This window comes from Chanodichthys erythropterus, chromosome 13 (genome assembly GCF_024489055.1).
Source record: "Chanodichthys erythropterus isolate Z2021 chromosome 13, ASM2448905v1, whole genome shotgun sequence".
NCBI lineage: Eukaryota > Metazoa > Chordata > Actinopteri > Cypriniformes > Xenocyprididae > Chanodichthys > Chanodichthys erythropterus.
Genome location: NC_090233.1, coordinates 42,022,483 through 42,040,881, shown reverse-complemented (window position 1 = coordinate 42,040,881; position 18,399 = coordinate 42,022,483). Strand labels below are relative to the sequence as shown.

The 18,399-nt window shown below is 37.3% G+C and overlaps 1 protein-coding gene across 1 annotated transcript; it reads right to left on the bottom strand.

The window, feature by feature from the left end:
- Positions 1–9,906: 9,906 nt before the first annotated feature.
- Positions 9,907–14,569, bottom strand: aqp3a (aquaporin 3a). The gene is made up of 6 exons (XM_067405773.1): positions 14,419–14,569; positions 12,104–12,230; positions 11,826–11,963; positions 11,613–11,737; positions 10,967–11,184; positions 9,907–10,844 (listed from the first exon to the last, which is right to left on the bottom strand). The coding sequence occupies exons 1-6, from the start codon at positions 14,524–14,526 to the stop codon at positions 10,670–10,672; spliced, it is 891 nt and encodes a 296-aa protein (XP_067261874.1). The 5' UTR covers positions 14,527–14,569; the 3' UTR covers positions 9,907–10,669.
- Positions 14,570–18,399: the final 3,830 nt, after the last annotated feature.

Below are 18,399 nucleotides of genomic sequence, written 5' to 3'. Positions count from 1 at the left end.
ACGGTTTTATTGTCACAGTTCCGGTAAGGTTCTGTATGTGCTATGTTCAGTAAAAAATAGGACAATTGTCAAAGATAAAGAAAAACAAATAATCTAACTACAAGAAACAGCACAAATAAATACATGAGAGCTAAGATAGAAATAAAATAAACAATGCTTTACATGTTTTTCAGGTATCTAACAGCTTTCAGGTACAGAAATTGAATAAAGTAATCAAATATAAAATAACACTACATATAAACTTCTTTGAATAGTTAAGATTTAACATTAATAAAGTTACAAAAGCTATTAATTCAAGAGTGATTTCTTCGTGCTTTGTCGTTTGATTAACAATAAAACAGAACAGGAATATTAGACTGCTGTCCCTTTAAGACATAATTCAAAGATCCAGTACACTGATACTGATACACATGCGTTGTCTGTCTCGTTTTTCTCTTAAGACATAACCTATATGTTTGTTAGGATACTCCCTAAGATGGGCATGTTGATTGAATTTTTGTTCTTTTGATCATCGCTGGGAAACTAGAATGCATATCAATCGACTGAAACATACACTCTAAAAAATGTTTGGTTAAAAACAACCCAAGTTGGGTTGAAAATGGACAAACCCAGCAATTGGGTTGTTTTAACCCAGTGGTTGGGTTAAATGTTTGCCCAACCTGCTGGGTAGTTTTATTTAACCCAACTACTGATTAAAAATGACTATATGGCTGGCTTAAAATGAACCCAAAATAGGTGAGAAATTAAAAATCAGACACATAATTACTAGAGGCAACAATAATAATCAAAAGGTGTACATTTATTAATAAGCAATTTAATAAATGTTTATTGTTTATTATTCATTATCTTATTAATAAATGCTCATTTATTAAACATATTAATAAATGTTAATTTCCAGCATATTTTGGGTTCATTTTAAGCAAGCAATACAGTAATTTTTATACAACAGTTGAGTTAAATAAAACTACCCAGTACGTTGGGCAAACATTTAACCCAACCACTGGGTTAAAACAACCCAATTGCTGGGTTTGTCATTTTCAACCCAACTTGGGTTGTTTTTAACCCAGCATTTTTTAGAGTGTACTTTAGCCGAATCTGTTTGTCTGTTTTGCACCTTGTTTTCAACAAACCATATTATAGGTGCATTGTCAGATTTGGGATGAACCACGGTGCAAGCGTGTGCCGTACCGTGGGTGGAGAACCGAACGGTTCGATTTTTTACAGCGAACAGTCCCACCCCTAGGACCAAATGTCACAACAAAGATAGAAATACCAGTCATTTTTGACCTTGTGGGAACCTTTTTTGGTCCCTATGAGGAAAACAGCTTATAAATCATAGTTATGTAAAAATGCAGAAAGTTTTCTGTGATGGGTTTAGGTGTAGGATTAGGGTTAGGGGATGGAATAAAGGCTACTGCTTAAACAGTATAAAAATCATTCACATAATGTCTATGGAAATTCCCCATAAAGCATAGAAACCTTGTTTATATGAGGACACAAATTTGTATAATAACATGGGTATTACACTGGTATTACAACTTACGTGATTTATGAGGACATTTCATGTGGTAGGTTTATAGGTTTAGGGGTTGGGTTAGTGTATGGGGTAGCATATACAGTTTGTACAGAATAAAACACATTACATCTAAGGAATGTCCTCATAGGTGCACCAACATATGTGTGCACGAGTGTGTGTATGTGTAAAATTTTCATTTGTAGCATACCACATACCATATGTACAAAACAAAAAATAATTATATCGACAAAAGATACAATGATAATTTTTTACTTATTTACAGTATTTCATGACTATTTTTTCTGTTTTTGCAAATAAATACCTTAAAGGATTTGAGGTAATCATAGCACAATAAGAGATACAGCCGTGTCATATATATGAATAACAGTTTTCACATACAGAAGAAATACACATTTGCACTCCACCGAAAAGGAAAAGATAACCAAGAAGAAGTAGAAGACATGTCTGTGCAAGTGATGGGGTGCGATAGCTATTTTGAAAGTATGCGTGTTTTTGATTAGGTGTGTTTTGCATTAAATTTGTGTGTGTGTGTGGTTAATCATATCATTTTTTTTGTTACAACAAATTATATAGATATTTTTGGATTGTAGCCAGGTCATTGTGGCATAATGACAGATGCAGATACATTCCAGAGATAAGACAACTTAAAATGGCCAGCATTTTATTCCATTGAATGTATCTTATATCTGCATTGTTCTGTTATCAATGGCAACACAATCTGAGTGTTTTAGTTCCTGTGGCAACTGTCCCTAAAATAACAATATCAATTAAAAAAATCTATTATCTGTTTCCTTCCAAATATTTTGAAGAATTCAAAACATACAGTACGGAGCAAAACATACAGTTCTCACACATGCAGTATAGGTATCATATACATTACACAGGACCATAGAAAATGCTTGTAATTGTCTTTGTATAAGCAGAGGCTCTCCCATAGGATATCTATCAGGATAACAGAGGATGTCCCCACCCTGATGCATGATGGAGCATGATTGGGTTACTATCCGTTTTTGCCATCCTCTTTCCATTGGTTGTGTATTTGTATCTGATCACAACCTTTTCTATTCTTCCACAAGCATGCAGTTATGGAAATTAGTCATAATGGTCATGTGCACCAACTGCACGTATCTTGCTTCTTTAAAATGCATCAGGGAGCTGAAGAAACGAGGGAGGATCAGATAAATGAGATGATTCATAACAAAAGATCTGTTTAATGAGGCTTAAGTCCCTGACGATAGTCAAATAGACAAAACACTGTGCAGAACTTGTAAATGATGCTCTGTTTTGTACGGAATGTAAAATCTTAATATTGTGTCCCTTAAGGAGAAATTTGATTCTCTCTCTCTCTCTCTCTCTAGTTTTTTTTTTTTTTTTACAGGAACTCTAAAACAATATAGGTTATTGTTTGAGAGGATGAGCACAAAAGGTCATACATGAAAAAGAGCATTGTGCACTGCACTGTCACATTTGAACAATTTTGAAGACACAAAATCTAAAAAAAGCCAATGTAAGACTGAAATATGATAGTCAGATCAACATTGCTGACAACAGAGGTCTTGTAGATCATTTAAACTATGAAAGATTGTCATATTTGTAACAGATAAACCATGTGGAGGAAATTGGATATGAACAGTTAGCATATTTCTTTTTGTTTCACTCTTTTCACCTTACACCAAAGAACCTTGTGTGTAAAAATAGAGTATAAATAAAATAATCAAGGGCATATTAACACATTATTTTGATATACTGGAAAAGAAAAAGAGATTTTGTTGTTGTAAGGTAGAAAATTTGAGTCATTGAGTCACAATTTTGATCACAATTCGTTAAAGTGTATCGAAGTTTTAATCAGCTACTGAAAAAAAATCAGAGCACTATAAACAAAACACAAGAGATTTAAAATCAGGTACAGGTTTTACGATCTGATCTCAATTTCTTTGAAAAACATCTGAAAAAGTGTCATCAGTATGGATTACTCTCAGCTTGTTTTTCCACATGTGGGCAGCATATGGGTTGGCAGCATCTTAAGGTATTTGGGTGCTGTGATGTTTTAGCTCCCAGCAAAAGAAGCAGTGACCCTTTAAAAAGCATGTCTTCAGGCACTCTTGGTGCATCAAAAAAAAAAAAAAAAAAAAAAGGAAACAACATAGTAAACTTGGGAATGTCCTTTACAAGTACTTGTGGACCTCAAAGAGTGCGACTAAAGCATGACTTGCACATTTTGACCAGGCACAAATCATGTTTTCTTGAAAATATGGTGGAGATATGCTCCAAAACAACACAGTTTTGGCTAAGATAAAAAAAAAAAAAGAAAAAAAAAAGAAAAACATAAATCTACAAACTATGCACATATTGCTCAGTGTAAAGATGAAAAGACATAATGTTCTTTTGGACATCACATGTGGTACTGAGGCCAGTGTTCATAGCTACAGCCGTGAAGTCTTTCAAGAGGATTTTCACGTACATTACAGGTTTCTGTGGAGGGAAAAAAAGAGGCGTCATACCATAGGGTGTTTTATTAAAACCACTTGCATTCTTAGTTGAAGTCTACACTGTCTGACTTCTCAGGTTACTAAACAGTCTTAAGTGCTACACAAAGAAGGTAATTTATTGTTCAGAAGAAGAACTAGAAACCAAAAAACAAATTCCTTCTCTTTGCATTTTCCATTCCAGCCATCATGGGAAATGTGTGGCTCTGTCGCTCTAATTGTGCACAGGAAATTGATTTGGACAAGGACACATGCTGTAATCGCTCAGCAGATTCCTGTTTACGTAAGAACCCCACACCCAAGGACAATACTTTTGTCACGGTACACACGAAGACAAGGATGGATGATCCAATCGCAGCATAAGCATTTATTGGGGAAATCCAGAAACGTAATCAAAAACCAGGCAAGGGTCAAAATCTATGTAGACAGTCCAAACAAACAGGAACAAAAAAACAAAAAAAAAAAAAAAAAAAGAAAACCAAACAAGAAAACCAGGGAATCAGAAGTACACAACATGAAAACGAACCACACCAAGGACAGAAACAACTCCGTATAAATAGACAGACACTAATAACATAATACAAAACAGGTGTGTGTAATGAAGTGATCATGAGATAATGAGTCCGGCAGTGCGTTATGGGTAATGTAGTTCATGGGGTGAAAACAAGAGTCCAGGATGGAGTGCCCTCTAGTGACTGATACGGGCACTCTCACTGACGGTCGTGACATTACCCCCCCTCAAAGGAGTGGCTACCAGACGCTCCACCAGACAACAACAGGCAGGGCAGACGGCCTGGGCGGCGGCGGCAGGGCAGGAGGCCTGGGCGGCGGCGGCAGGGCAGGAGGCCTGGGCGGCGCCGGCAGGGCAAGGCGCTTCGTTGAGGCCAGAGCAGTCTCTATGGTCGGAGGGTCTTGCAGATCGGAGGAAGCCCTCTTCCTCCTCCGCTTACGAGAGTGAGGCAGTGGCTCACCCGAAGTGGACTCACCGACTGGAGCGGGCTCTGAAGTGGACTCACCGACTGGAGCGGGCTCTGAAGTGGACTCACCGACTGGAGCGGGCTCTGAAGTGGACTCACCGACTGGAGCGGGCTCTGAAGTGGACTCACCGACTGGAGCGGGCTCTGAAGTGGACTCACCGACTGGAGCGGGCTCTGAAGTGGACTCACCGACTGGAGCGGGCTCTGAAGTGGACTCACCGACTGGAGCGGGCTCTGAAGTGGACTCACCGACTGGAGCGGGCTCTGAAGTGGACTCACCGACTGGAGCGGGCTCTGAAGTGGACTCACCGACTGGAGCGGGCTCTGAAGTGGACTCACCGACTGGAGCGGGCTCTGAAGTGGACTCACCGACTGGAGCGGGCTCTGAAGTGGACTCACCGACTGGAGCGGGCTCTGAAGTGGACTCACCGACTGGAGCGGGCTCTGAAGTGGACTCACCGACTGGAGCGGGCTCTGAAGTGGACTCACCGACTGGAGCGGACCCACTGGCTGGAGCGGACTCACTGGCTGGAGCGGCCTCCAGGCCTCGAAAGATGAAGGAAGCCTTCTTCCTTCTCCTCCTCCCCTTTACCGGGGTGGAGCTGAGGCTCAGTGCCCACTTCCCCTTTGCCTTCTGAAACGGACTCATGGGCTGGAACATTTACACTGGTGACGGCCTCCGTGCCCGTATGAGGATGACTCTGCGAAGCCCGTTCTCTCTGACGGCTGAGATAAGTGGCAAATCTCCAGAAGTCTACACTCCGTAGCCCCTCCATCTCACATCGGGGCAACGGCTCATCAAGGCAGCAATTAAAAAGGTCTTTCAAAGCCACATCATTGTAACTCAGCCCCACCGTCATCGCCCAAAAGACCTTGGCAAAGCAGCCAAAAATCTGTCTTGCCGTAGGGCCCTCAATGCCCGAAGTTGAGCCATCCGCTCCTTACCGTGGACCAGGAAAGGGATCCGGAACTCAATGCCGCTGGATCTATTTTCTGGTGGTTCGTTCTGTCACGGTACACACGAAGACAAGGATGGATGATCCAATCGCAGCATAAGCATTTATTGGGGAAATCCAGAAACGTAATCCAAAACCAGGCAAGGGTCAAAATCTATGTAGACAGTCCAAACAAACAGGAACAAAAAATAACACAAAGAAAACCAAACAAGAAAACCAGGGAATCAGAAGTACACATAACATGAAAACAACGAACCACACCAAGGACAGAAACAACTCAGTATAAATAGACAGACACTAATAACATAATACAAAACAGGTGTGTGTAATGAAGTGATCATGAGATAATGAGTCCGGCAGTGCGTTATGGGTAATGTAGTTCATGGGGTGAAAATAAGAGTCCAGGATGGAGTGCCCTCTAGTGACTGATACGGGCACTCTCACTGACGGTCGTGACAACTTTGTGTTATCAAGCAAAATGTTCATAAAGCAATCCAAACAGAGCAAAAGCCCTGAAATAACTGCAGATTTCACACCTCATTAAAGTTGGCATGCATTACCTAAACGCACGTTTAGGGGCGCCGTACCTAAAATGAAATATGTGTTTTGAGACCTCCATGCAGGTGTGTGGGCTCCAAGCCAGCGCTGGATACCAGTGCACTAAGCTTTATAGAGTCTAAACAGGGCACGGGTTTTATCTTGGTACTTGTTCAACTTGTTTCTCAAACTTGTTTGAGTGGAAATTAGGACAGGAGCTGCGTGTGATCTTCTTCAATGAAAAATGATTCCAGGTTCTGAAAGTGCATCAGGCACATAGAAGCAGTCTGCTCTAATGTACCCAAAGGAGAAAAAGGACGCAATGGCTAAGGGGAGTCATATTTACTGAAAAGAGAGGGTTTTGTAAAGGTGTGCAATATGAGCTAGCTGAGAAGATTTCCTGATATGTCTAACTTGCAGAATGTATATGTCAACCATATGGATGATTAATAACATTCAGGTTTTTTACTGTTTTTAAAAAAGAAATGTATACTTTTACTCAGCAAGGATGCATTTAAAGGTGCCGTAGAATGTCTTTTCAAAATGTAATATAAGTCTAAGGTGTCCCCTGAACGTGTCTGTGAAGTTTCAGCTCAAAATATCCCATAGATTTTTTTTAATACATTTTTTTAACTGCCTATTTTGGGGCATCATTAACTATGCACCGATTGAGGCTGCGCTGCCCCTTTAAATCTCATGCTCCCTGCCCTCCCGAGCTCTCGACTATAAGTGCAGTTATGCAGTGCAGCAAAGTTCACACAGCTAATATAACCCTCAAATGGATCTTTACAAGATGTTCGTCATTCATGCTGCATGCATGCTTAGATTCCTGTGAGTATTGTATTTATTTGGATGTTTACATTTCATTTACATTTCATTTACATCAATGAGTTTGAGGCTATCTGTGGCTAACGGGCTAATGCTACACTGTTGGAGAGATTTACAAAGAATGAAGTTGTGTTTATTCATTATACAGACTGCAAGTATTTAAAATGAAAATATTGATGGCTGTTTTCTCCGCAAATACAGTAATAAGCGATGGTAACTTTAACAACATTTAACAGTACATTAGCAACATGCTAACGAAACATTTAGAAAGACAATTCACAAATATCACTAAAAATATGTTATCATGGATCATGTCAGTTATTATCGCTCCATCTGCCATTTTTCGCTATTGTTCTTGCTTGCTTACCTAGTCTGATGATTCAGCTGTGTACAGATCCAGACGTTAATACTGGCTGCCCTTGTGTAATGCCTTTTACATGAGCTGGCATATGCGAATATTGGGGGTGTACATATTAATGACCCCGACTGTTATGTAACAGTTTCGAGATTCGCCTGTTCTTTGGAGGTCTTTTAAACAAATGAGATTTGTATAAGAAGAAGGAAACAATGGAGTTTGAAACTCAACATATGTCTTTTCCATGTACTGAACTCTTGTTATTCAACTATGCCTAGATAAATTCAATTTTTGATTCTAGGGCACCTTTAACTGATTAAAGGTGACAGCCCTAGTGAAAAATAAATATACCAAAATGTATCTGAAATACATTTATTTTATGCTAAGTACCTATACTACAAACTCATTTACATATATATCTACCTAAAGAGGGGGTATCACTCACAGTTTCTGCCAATCTCATGTTAATCTTGAGTACCTATTGAGTAGTAGTACATCCTTCATCTCTTTAGTTTTATCATATTTATAAAAGATAGATATGCTAAAGTCTTTCCAAAAAAAGCAGAGCTCCTGGCGTGCCTGCTGTGGGCAGAGCTAAAGAGTCACGAGTATGCGCAGCTTTTGTGTAGAGATCATCTGCGAGCTGCAACATCATTATAAATAAAAAGGGAACAAAAATGTTTGTGTTGTTTACATTTTATGCACTTGCGCACCGACTGCCAAAAAAAAACACAGACATTTGATGGAGTTTTACTCAACACCCGTGATCTGCAAATCCAGCGCCGAACTGGGATTTTACAAATCATTCATCACCGAAATTCTGGGAACAAACAAACATACGTGCACAACCCGTTGCTGCCCAAAGACAAACTTCATTCACTATTCCCTCAATGCTGGGTTCTTTGGGAAGCTGAAAAAGGTAATCTTTCCCTCACAACCAAAAACACACTCCTTTGGTGACAGGAGCTGCATCTCATTTCGGAGGCTGCGTCCTCCGGAGGTCGCATTTGAAGGCTGCATATGTCATCAAAGATGTTACAAAAAAGTAACAAAAGGTATTCTCGTCACTTCATAAAATTAGGTTGAACCACTGTAGTCATGTTTACTATTTTAACAATGTCTTTACTAGTTTTCTGTACCTTTAATGTGGTAATTGTGTTGCTTTCTATGGGAGATTTAAAAACAAATAAATAAATATCTTGTATTCTGCAGATGAAAAAAGGTCTTAAGGGTTTAGAACAGCATGAGGGTGAGTAAATAATGACAGAAATTTTGGTGTGAACTAACCCTTTAAGTATATTTGATTGTACTAAAAAGGAACTATTGCAAGTACTTCAGGTATACTTTAAATATTTTGCATTTAAAGATTGATATTATATAATGATCATACTATCGTTATTAATAGTGATATTAAAACACATTTTAGTTCAGTATTACCCAGTGTATTCAGCCTTACCTTGCCGTGTCCTACCCTGCCTTGCCTTATTTTGCCTTGGATTGCGTTTTTCCCCCTACGGGGTAGTTTTTATTTGTTTTTTTTTAAATTAAATAAAAAGCCCATAGATCTCTGTGCCTGAGTCCTTGACATTCCTTCAACCACACCGAAACGCATCAATCAACAAGCTTCAATTAATGCACTGATTTAAGAGAAGGCTGGTCTTCCTTTGTTTTGTAATTGGTTTTAGAAATGTAACAAAAGTGAGTTATTGCTCTGTCAACAACACTGTGTTGTTAGCAACTATTTGTTTTTGTAGGGTTCTGGGAAATAAATCAGGGATAAAAAAAAATATTAGAATTGAGTTCTGAGAACTTTAACCTGACATGTTGTGGCTTGGTTGAAGCAATTGCATTAATTCACTTAAGTTTGTTTTCTTGCTTGAAGGTGGAACATATATTTTAACATGCACACACCCAGGTGTTCTCCCAATAGCCTTAATATGAATGAATGTGAATCTGAGAGAGACTGGTAATATTCTTACTCTCTCATGCTTATATTTAAGCCTCCAGTAGTCCACACCTATTGTTTCATAAGGCCTCAATTAGACTTGTTACATTCATCTTGTGCTGTCTTTGATAATGAATGGCTTTGACATGTTTTGAATCCTACTAAAGATTAACACCAACAATCCCAGGAAGAGTGCATGAATGTGCACATCTTTTACAAAGACAAAAGATTGACAAAGGGTGTTTTCAAAATAAAAACGACAAAACATCACATTGTGAGGCTTCTTTAAAAAAAAAAAAAAACCTTTATTAAGATAATCAATTGCTTCAAAACATTCAATCACAAAATTAAAATGATTACGAACACATACATGAGAGGATGACAATACAAGCCTAAAGACTGTAATGTCATGCAATTGTCAGGATTACTCTACTATCGACTGTAATGTTTCTTGAAATGCGTACATGTTAAGTTGTAATCCCTAAAATGTAACAGGAAAAAATCTTTAAATTTCTTTCAGTGAAGATGAGAATAAAAAATATTTACACAAAAAAAAAAAAAAAAAAAAAAAAAAGTAGGCTACTGTAGCTGTTTTTGGTAGAACTGCTCACCTTGCTCAACTTCTTAACACGAAAGTCAACATATTTGGATAATAGTAATAAAAAAAAAAGTGAAATATTGTATATTGATAGTTGCTACAATACATTTTTACTAACCTTTCAAAACAGTGAATTAATATAATTCGTGTTGCTGAAGAAACGCCTTTTTCCCTTAAAGGAGGAATCTGAAGGATGTGTGAAGAAAAAAAACAAGAATCATTTAAAAAAGTATATAAAAAAAAGTTTGCTGGAACAATTAAGAAAAGTTTGGTATCTAGAAATGTTCAGCATTTAAAGTCCATTTGATGGTCTGCAAGACTATCAGAACCCCCTCTGAAACAGAAGAGGGAGTCTTGTGTGGTACAAGACACATTTATTGAACCCAGAGACTCATAAGCAGAAAGCTTATGTGGATTTATGGTGCGAAGGGCTGATGGAAATCACGCAGATCAATCCTTGCTGGCGATGTCATTAAGTTTCAAAGACTCTTCCGTAGCTTTATTCTTCTTGTCCCGTGCCTCTCCCTCCACATGCCACCCCACCATCAGCTGGTACACAAGCACACCAATAATGGATCCGATGAAGGGAGCGAAGATGGGAACCAAAAACCAACATTCCCTGACACTGTTGCAAACCAAAATAGAAACACTCATTACTTTTTACTGACAGATGGAAAAACTTGAAAGCATTGAACAGTACATAATATGTTCATGATCATGTTATGGGAATTAAATGTAAACACTTACGTGAAGACTTCACCACCCCATCCAGCAATGGCGGTGAAAAGACGAGGCCCGAAATCTCTAGCTGGGTTAACTGCATAACCAGAATTGAAGCCCATGGAGAGGCCAATGACAAGAACGCTAAATCCCACCGTGAAGGCCTCAAGACCTTGGGGAATCGGGTTGTTGAAGGGGTCCACAATGGCCAGGATGCAGACAATCAGAGATGCTGTGCCTATCACCTGGAGAGAAGGTTATATTTATATTTACATATAATACCTTTATTATTCATTACGGAACCCCCTAAGGGAACATGGTGATGGAAAAAAATTGAGATGGGAGAAAAAAAATTATATTTCAATGCTTCTGCATTTGCTTGCAAAACTAAAAGTATTGCTTTTCTCCAATAAACTTTGCGTTCTTTCACAAAACTTTTGAGTTCTCCTAAAAAACTTTGTGGTTGCTCTTGAAAGCAATGAAATGTAGCTTTGTGAGCAAATGCAGTTTCTTGGGGGAAAACAAAACTTTTCCTTGCATTTATTATTAGTATTATTATTATTATTAACATCAATAAAATGGAGTATATACAGATCATGTGTTTGATGGTTTCATGAGAGATTTTATTATTCATTTAAGTTAATTACAAGCTGGTAAGCTTGCAGTTACTGACCTGGTCAAAAAATCCATTTAAGATGGTGAGATGCGGGCTGGGGTAAGTAGCAAAAATCCCAGCAGTGGCTTTTGGCCCAACTACAAGCAACTCATTTGTTTCTCCAGCAAAATCATACATTGCATCTAAAAAAAATGAAAAAAAAATGTCAAAAAGGAGAAACATAATATACACTTTTGACAGGAAGGAACATTAATACTATGTAACATGTACCATGGTATTCAGCAAAGATAATTGCGGCACCCAAGAAGGATCCAAGTGTTTGGAACAGAAAGTAAACAGGAAACTTTCTCCATTTTTCTCGTCCCAAGAGGCAAAGAGCAAATGTAACTGCTGGATTTAAGTGTCCACCTAAAGATGAAAAAAAAAAGAAAAAAAAATCTTTCATCCAATAAGTTCATCCACAGAAACTCTTTTATAAAAACTAGGTCTTGTTTTTATAGCCATGCATAACAACAGCTTAAGATGCAATTTTAGAGGAGTTTGCCTACCTGACACCTGGCCGCAAACCAAGATTCCAAGTGTAGCGGCAAACCCAAAAGCAAGGTTTACAGTGAGAAAGAGTCCGTGAGATCCTTCGCTTAGTACCACTTGGGCCACTGCACCACAGCCAAACATCTGTGAATGATGTGAAAAAAGAACATGCGTTAATTACTGTTTGAGAAACCACACATTGTTTCAAGCGTGCTATTTCTTTCAGCACTATGAAAAATCATTTTACCATCTAGGCCTTTCACAGCATTTAAATTGTGAGCCACAACATATACTCTACACTGGTGATGAGAATAGCAGGTTGCAGTTTCAAACTCTGCTAAAAATAAAATAAGTATTCCCTTTTGTTGGAGCCCTACAAATCTATAGTGACTTTGGGCTGCACATCTTCACATAGAACATCGCAGACAGATCATTGCAAGTTCCTTCTGACAAAGAGCAATTATAATAATCTGTTCAGACTTGTGGCTGAACTGTCCATTTTAAAGGTTATCTCAGTGCGAACTTAAATACCTATGGCATTATATTGAATTATCAGGCTCACTCTATGGCTTTTCTAAAGCCAAGTCATTGCCAGAAAGCACTGAAGAGCTTTCGCAAGCGTAAAATCTCAGCAACAATGTCAACACAAGCCTTAAAATGGCATCTCACAAAACCAATTTATCACCTAAGCCCCAAAAGTATTTCCTTTCATTTTCAGCAATGACCGCTAAATGCTAATACATTATTTATTTTATTTCACTTTTTTTCCCCTCACAGTATTGTGCGACCAAAGACAAATGGTTCCTGTTTCTGCTCTGGGAAGAACGTTTGCTGATAAAGTCAATATCACAACACTGACCTTCACAGAAAAAGACACTGTTCAAGTAGCTTGCACATCGAACACCTTTTGCCACACAGCAAACATCACACCTGTTGAGTGTTTCAGTTATCGCATGACCTCTCTATTCAAGTATTATCTCTCATATAACCAGGGCCACACACCTTAAAAGCAAACTGTGAGTGTACTTCTTGAAATGAGTTTTTACTAAAGTGCTTGTAAAATTACATAATTGCCCTAAGAGCATTTTGTAGCAGCAGTTTGGTGTCAATATTCTCTTTAACAAGAGTCAAATTCCATACCCCTCCTGTGACTGTCATGCACACAAACCCCTGATCTCTTACAGCGGCAGTTTCTTTGCTGTAGTCTGCTGCGTGCGATGCTTTAATCAGACATCCTGTTTAGCACAATGTTTGACAATACGTTACTGTGTAGAAAATTGGTGGGGAATTGTCAGGTATCTGTTAATAAGCATTTTTTTTTTTCCTGGTGAAAATCTAAATATCTAAAATTAAATATGGTTGCATTTATGTCAAATGTTTCCAAAATATAGATTTTACAGATCTTTAGATATGACTAAAATGTATTTCAAAATGAATCCTTGTTGTTGGTGTGGCAAATTCACTCTGATGATATTGGCTCAATGCCTTAAGATGATTTATTAAACCTCAACATATTATATCTCATGTGTGGATTGTGGTTTTATAATGGAAGTGATGACACAAGTGCTATTTATCGAAAGCTTTGGTATGCGCTTCTTTCCTGATGCAAGCTGCATTACTAAATGCTATATGCACTGTTTGTCACAGAGAAAATTGCCACCAAATTAGAGAGGATGTTCAAGAGCGTTTTTTTTTCTTTTCTGTTTATCATGTGTCAAGAGCGTTTTTTTTCTTCTTCTCACGAACAGGAATAAGATTATGTCTAACGTTTTTTTTCTTATCTATTTGCAAATTACTTCCTTAAAGAATAGTTCCTGAGGACATATTTAACATTCATATGTACTTTCAATAATAGACAATGTAGTAAACTTCCTTTACAGGTTAATCATGTATGTTTCAATTGTTTTTGAATGTTTTTGTTCAAACAATGAAAGTCAGTGTGATCGAAAACAACCCTACTGACTTTGATCGTATAGAAAAAAAAATACAATTTGAACAGAATTTTCATTTTTGGGTACTCATTCAGTTCCCATATCTCATTCAGTTATTTGCTTATGGAAAACGTGAGTTCTTGCATGTGCCAAAGTACTCATTACAGCATGACTCAAGAGAATTGAGCAATTCCACAGCTGATGCTCTACTGTAACAACATTACACTACACTACAAACAAAACTTATTTCTGACTTTTATTACAGATTATGTGAGACATAAGCTCGCTGTTTCAGACCATATGACAAACTGCATTTGTATTAAGTTCTACTGACCTCAGCTTTGATGCTATTACAACTACTGTTTTGATTAAGTGACTAAATTTTAAAGAGAAATACCCACCACAAGGATGAGAGTTCCCAAGCATTCAGCCAATCCCTGGCGCAGCAGCTTGTTGCGGATCTGGAAAGTGTGTGCAAGCTTATCCAGCATATTCTTCTGCCAACCCATCTTTCAGCCGGGTGCGGATGTCTTTCTTTGACTGTGTGAAACAAGTATGTCCTCAGAGATGTATACTCAAGTGAAGGCCAGGGCTCTGCTCTTATAGCCACGCTGGACCAGGACCAGCCCTTCATGCTCCAGCCTGCCCCCTTACATACTTCCTTATTTCACACACACACTCACCTATACACCACATTAACTCCCTCGAACCCTCCCTGTACTATTATCTTATGCACTCACACCCCTTCACCTTGCATTCCTGTGCTGTTTCTCTCTATTATAGAACAGGTTCTTCCTTTTTTTTCTTTTCCCTTTCTCTCAGATCTTTGTATTTTTGAAACCTTCTGAAACTTCATCACCCTCTATTAAGGCTTTTGGTTTAAAATTTGGTTTAAAATTGGCATGGAAATGAAATTTTATAAGTATGTTTGACTAGTCTCCAAACGGGCCAGTGGAAGGAAGAGATTTCATTTTGTGTTAAAGCATGACTAAGACTCTGGCTTCAGGAATGGGCAGGGTCACTTGCTTAGTAGTATATGATTCATCAAAAATTCAGTTGCCAATTAAGCTGATTAGGCACAAAATTAATCTAAATCATCATTATTTTGAAACATATAATTTTTTTTTTTTTTTTTTTTTTTTTTTACAATAAGGCCATTAATATTCTGAAACACTTGAATTCTTATTACGTCATTTCTCGATTGATTGCGACAGAGGATTTTTATTTGAATGGTGAAACTGCACTGAGACTAATCATTAATACTGATTTAATCAAATACTGATTTGGCACAGTCAAATCCCTGTTTGCATAGACTTTACTGTAGGTGATTTCTGAATAAATGGTATTTTTTTAAATAAGAAAAAAATAGAAAAAAAAAAGCAGGGGCCACAATGGGGCCTCCTAGTTTAACGTTCATGTGCAATTCTTAAATTAATGAGTTTTGCATACATTTTATCTCTTTCCTTTGCTGCTGGCTCTAGCACTTTGTTCATTAACTGTTCTTTAAAGCCCTACGTTCAACCACTTTCTGGATTTAGAGTTTTTTCTAAACACTTTCTGGATTTAGAAACTATTGCAATAACAGCTTAAATATTGCCATATTATATTTTTTTCTTCATTAAGAATAATGCACATAATAAAAAAATAAAACAACATTTGAAGAAAAAAAAAGTCTTCTGTGCAAATTTGGTGTTCTGTTTTCACATTTTGTTGTGTTTTGGGTTCCAACAAGAATAGGTAATAGCTTAATGTTGTTCTGACCATGTTTTCTTTTTTCAAATCTGAGGATAAATAAAGATAAACTCTTTAATGTAATGCATTTTTTAGGCCATGCCATGTGATTTGCTTAGAGAAGACTAATGTGCTAGTTAATAGTTTTTAGTTTTTTTTTTACAATCTGATGAGGCTTCTTATTACAGAATGAGGCAAACATTTTCTGTAATAAAGGCTATTTCGATTAGCATTGCATTCTCAATGTAGCCTACTTTATAAAAAACCTGAGATGATGAGTCTCACTTTTATGAGTCTACCTTGTACTTTCTGCACGAGGGCGCCCTCTGGCTTCGAGTATGAATTAAAACATACATTACTGCAATAAACCTAGTTTTCTATAATTTCATGCAAAGGTAATATAATACTAAGTATATTGTTATAAATGTACATACGTTTTTTTTTTAAATGAAAATATAAAAAACTCAGTATGTGAAAAGGGTCTAATAATCGGATTCATTTTTAAAGGACCTTTATCGTGAAAGTGCTAACAGCTGTCATCCAAGATGTTCATGTCTTTCTTTCTTCAGTCGAAAAGAAATTAAGGTGTTTGATGAAAACATTCCAGCATTTTTCTCCATATAGTGGACTTCAATGGAGCCCAAACGGTTGAAGGTCAAAATTAGTTTACAGCGATCTCAGACGAGAAATAAGAGTCTTATCTAGAGAAACCATCGCTCGTTTTCTAAAAAAAAAATAATAAAATTACAAATTTTATACATTTTAACCATAAATACTCATCTTGAACTAGCTCTCCTCTTCTCTATTTGAATTCCAGCAGTGTAGACACTGCTAAGTGTATTACTGCCCTCCTCAGGTCAAAGTTTGAACTAAATTGTCATATACAACATTCTACTGCAAGTATATAACGATTAGTTCAAACTTTATCCTGTGGAGGGCAGTAATACACTTAGCAGTGTCTACACTGCTGGAATTCTAATAGAGAAGAAGAAGAAGAGGGCTAGTTCAAGATGAGCATGTATTGTTAAAACTTTTTTAACAATACAAAAAAACGTTTAACAAAAAACGTTTTGTTTTTTTTTGAAAATGAGTGATGTTTTCGCTAGATAAGACCCTTATTCCTTGTCTGGTATCGTTTAAAGCCCTTTGAAGCTGAACTGAAACTGTAATTTGACCGTCAACCGTTTGGAGTCCATTGAAGTCCACTATAAGGAGAATAATCCTGGAATGTTTTCATCAAAAACCTTAATTTCTTTTTGAATGAAGAAAGAAAGACATGAACATCTTGAATGTCATGGGGGTGAGTAAATTATCAGGAAATTTTAATTTGAAAGTGAACTAATCCTTTCCTAATCCTAATCCTGTTTGTTCTATTTCTTGTCTTGATTGAAATTTCAGTGAATTATTCATAACAACTAACATTACACATTTATTTAACCAAACATTTTTAACACACTTCTACGTAACGAGAGTGTGTTTATCTTATTTAATTTAATCAATTAACTAATTTTAAACCAAATTCCTCAGTTGTTCTCCCTATCGATAATTCAAAAGGAAAGTGCGCCTGGAAACTAACGTTGTTATAGTAGGCCAACGAACGCATCCTCCTGTTTTAAAGATAAACCGCATAAATGCTCTTGTGTTAGCAGAAGGCTTATAGGTTCAACAGTCTTAAGTTAAACTTTATCATTCAACAGAACTGTACACATTAATTTTAGACACTTACATTAAGCTCTTGCGCCGTCCATGTAATAACGCGGGTTGAATTGACGTTGATCAGCGAGCGATGAGTGACAGGGCAGGGGGCCAATCAGATTTCAGATGAGTGCCCATCTGGCCCCACCCCTGGATCCGGCAGTATACTTCATGACAACACAGTGATGTGTAAAAAGTGTTAAGATAGGGTTCCCGGTTTTTGGTGTTCTGTCCTCGGAAATATCCCCGTTTTATAGCTCGTTTAAAACAATCCGCAAATACATAGCAAAAAAACACGACCAACATACAGTTGGTTAACGGAGCAATCATGTAGTGATCTTATTTACCAACAGAGGGGGCTGTGCAGTTACACTGCTAGACTTGGTCGCGCGCGCGCCGCTGTTTATGAAGAACGTAACCTTGACAGAGCAGAGCGCCATTACCGTCAAATATCAAAATAAACATCGTTTTCGGCCTCAAGGTAGTATCATACTAACTATTCATGTTAAACAAATGATACTGTTTGTATGTGTTTTATAACGGGGCCTCAACAGGGTGAGAGACTGTTTTGCACAATTTTAAACGTCCACAAAAGTTCCGCAGTGCAGCAATTTTCACACACACTCATCTTAACTATATCACGTGATGAAGGTACACTCTGATATGAAAAATAAATAATACACTTGCAACTTACTTTGTGCTTAAAATTAGGCTATACAATATAAACAGCTTGTGAAAATGAAAATATTAAATTCAATAATAAATGTTAAAAAATATTTGTTAAATGCCATTTTATTGATCTTATATTTATGTTGTTTTATTTTTGTAATGCAATGTGCTTTTGTAAAATCATACTGCTTTTGCAATATTTACTATTAATAGTGTAATTGGTGAATTGTAGGCTATTAAAACCTGAATACAAATCCTAATAAACAAACTAAAATGCAAATGCATCT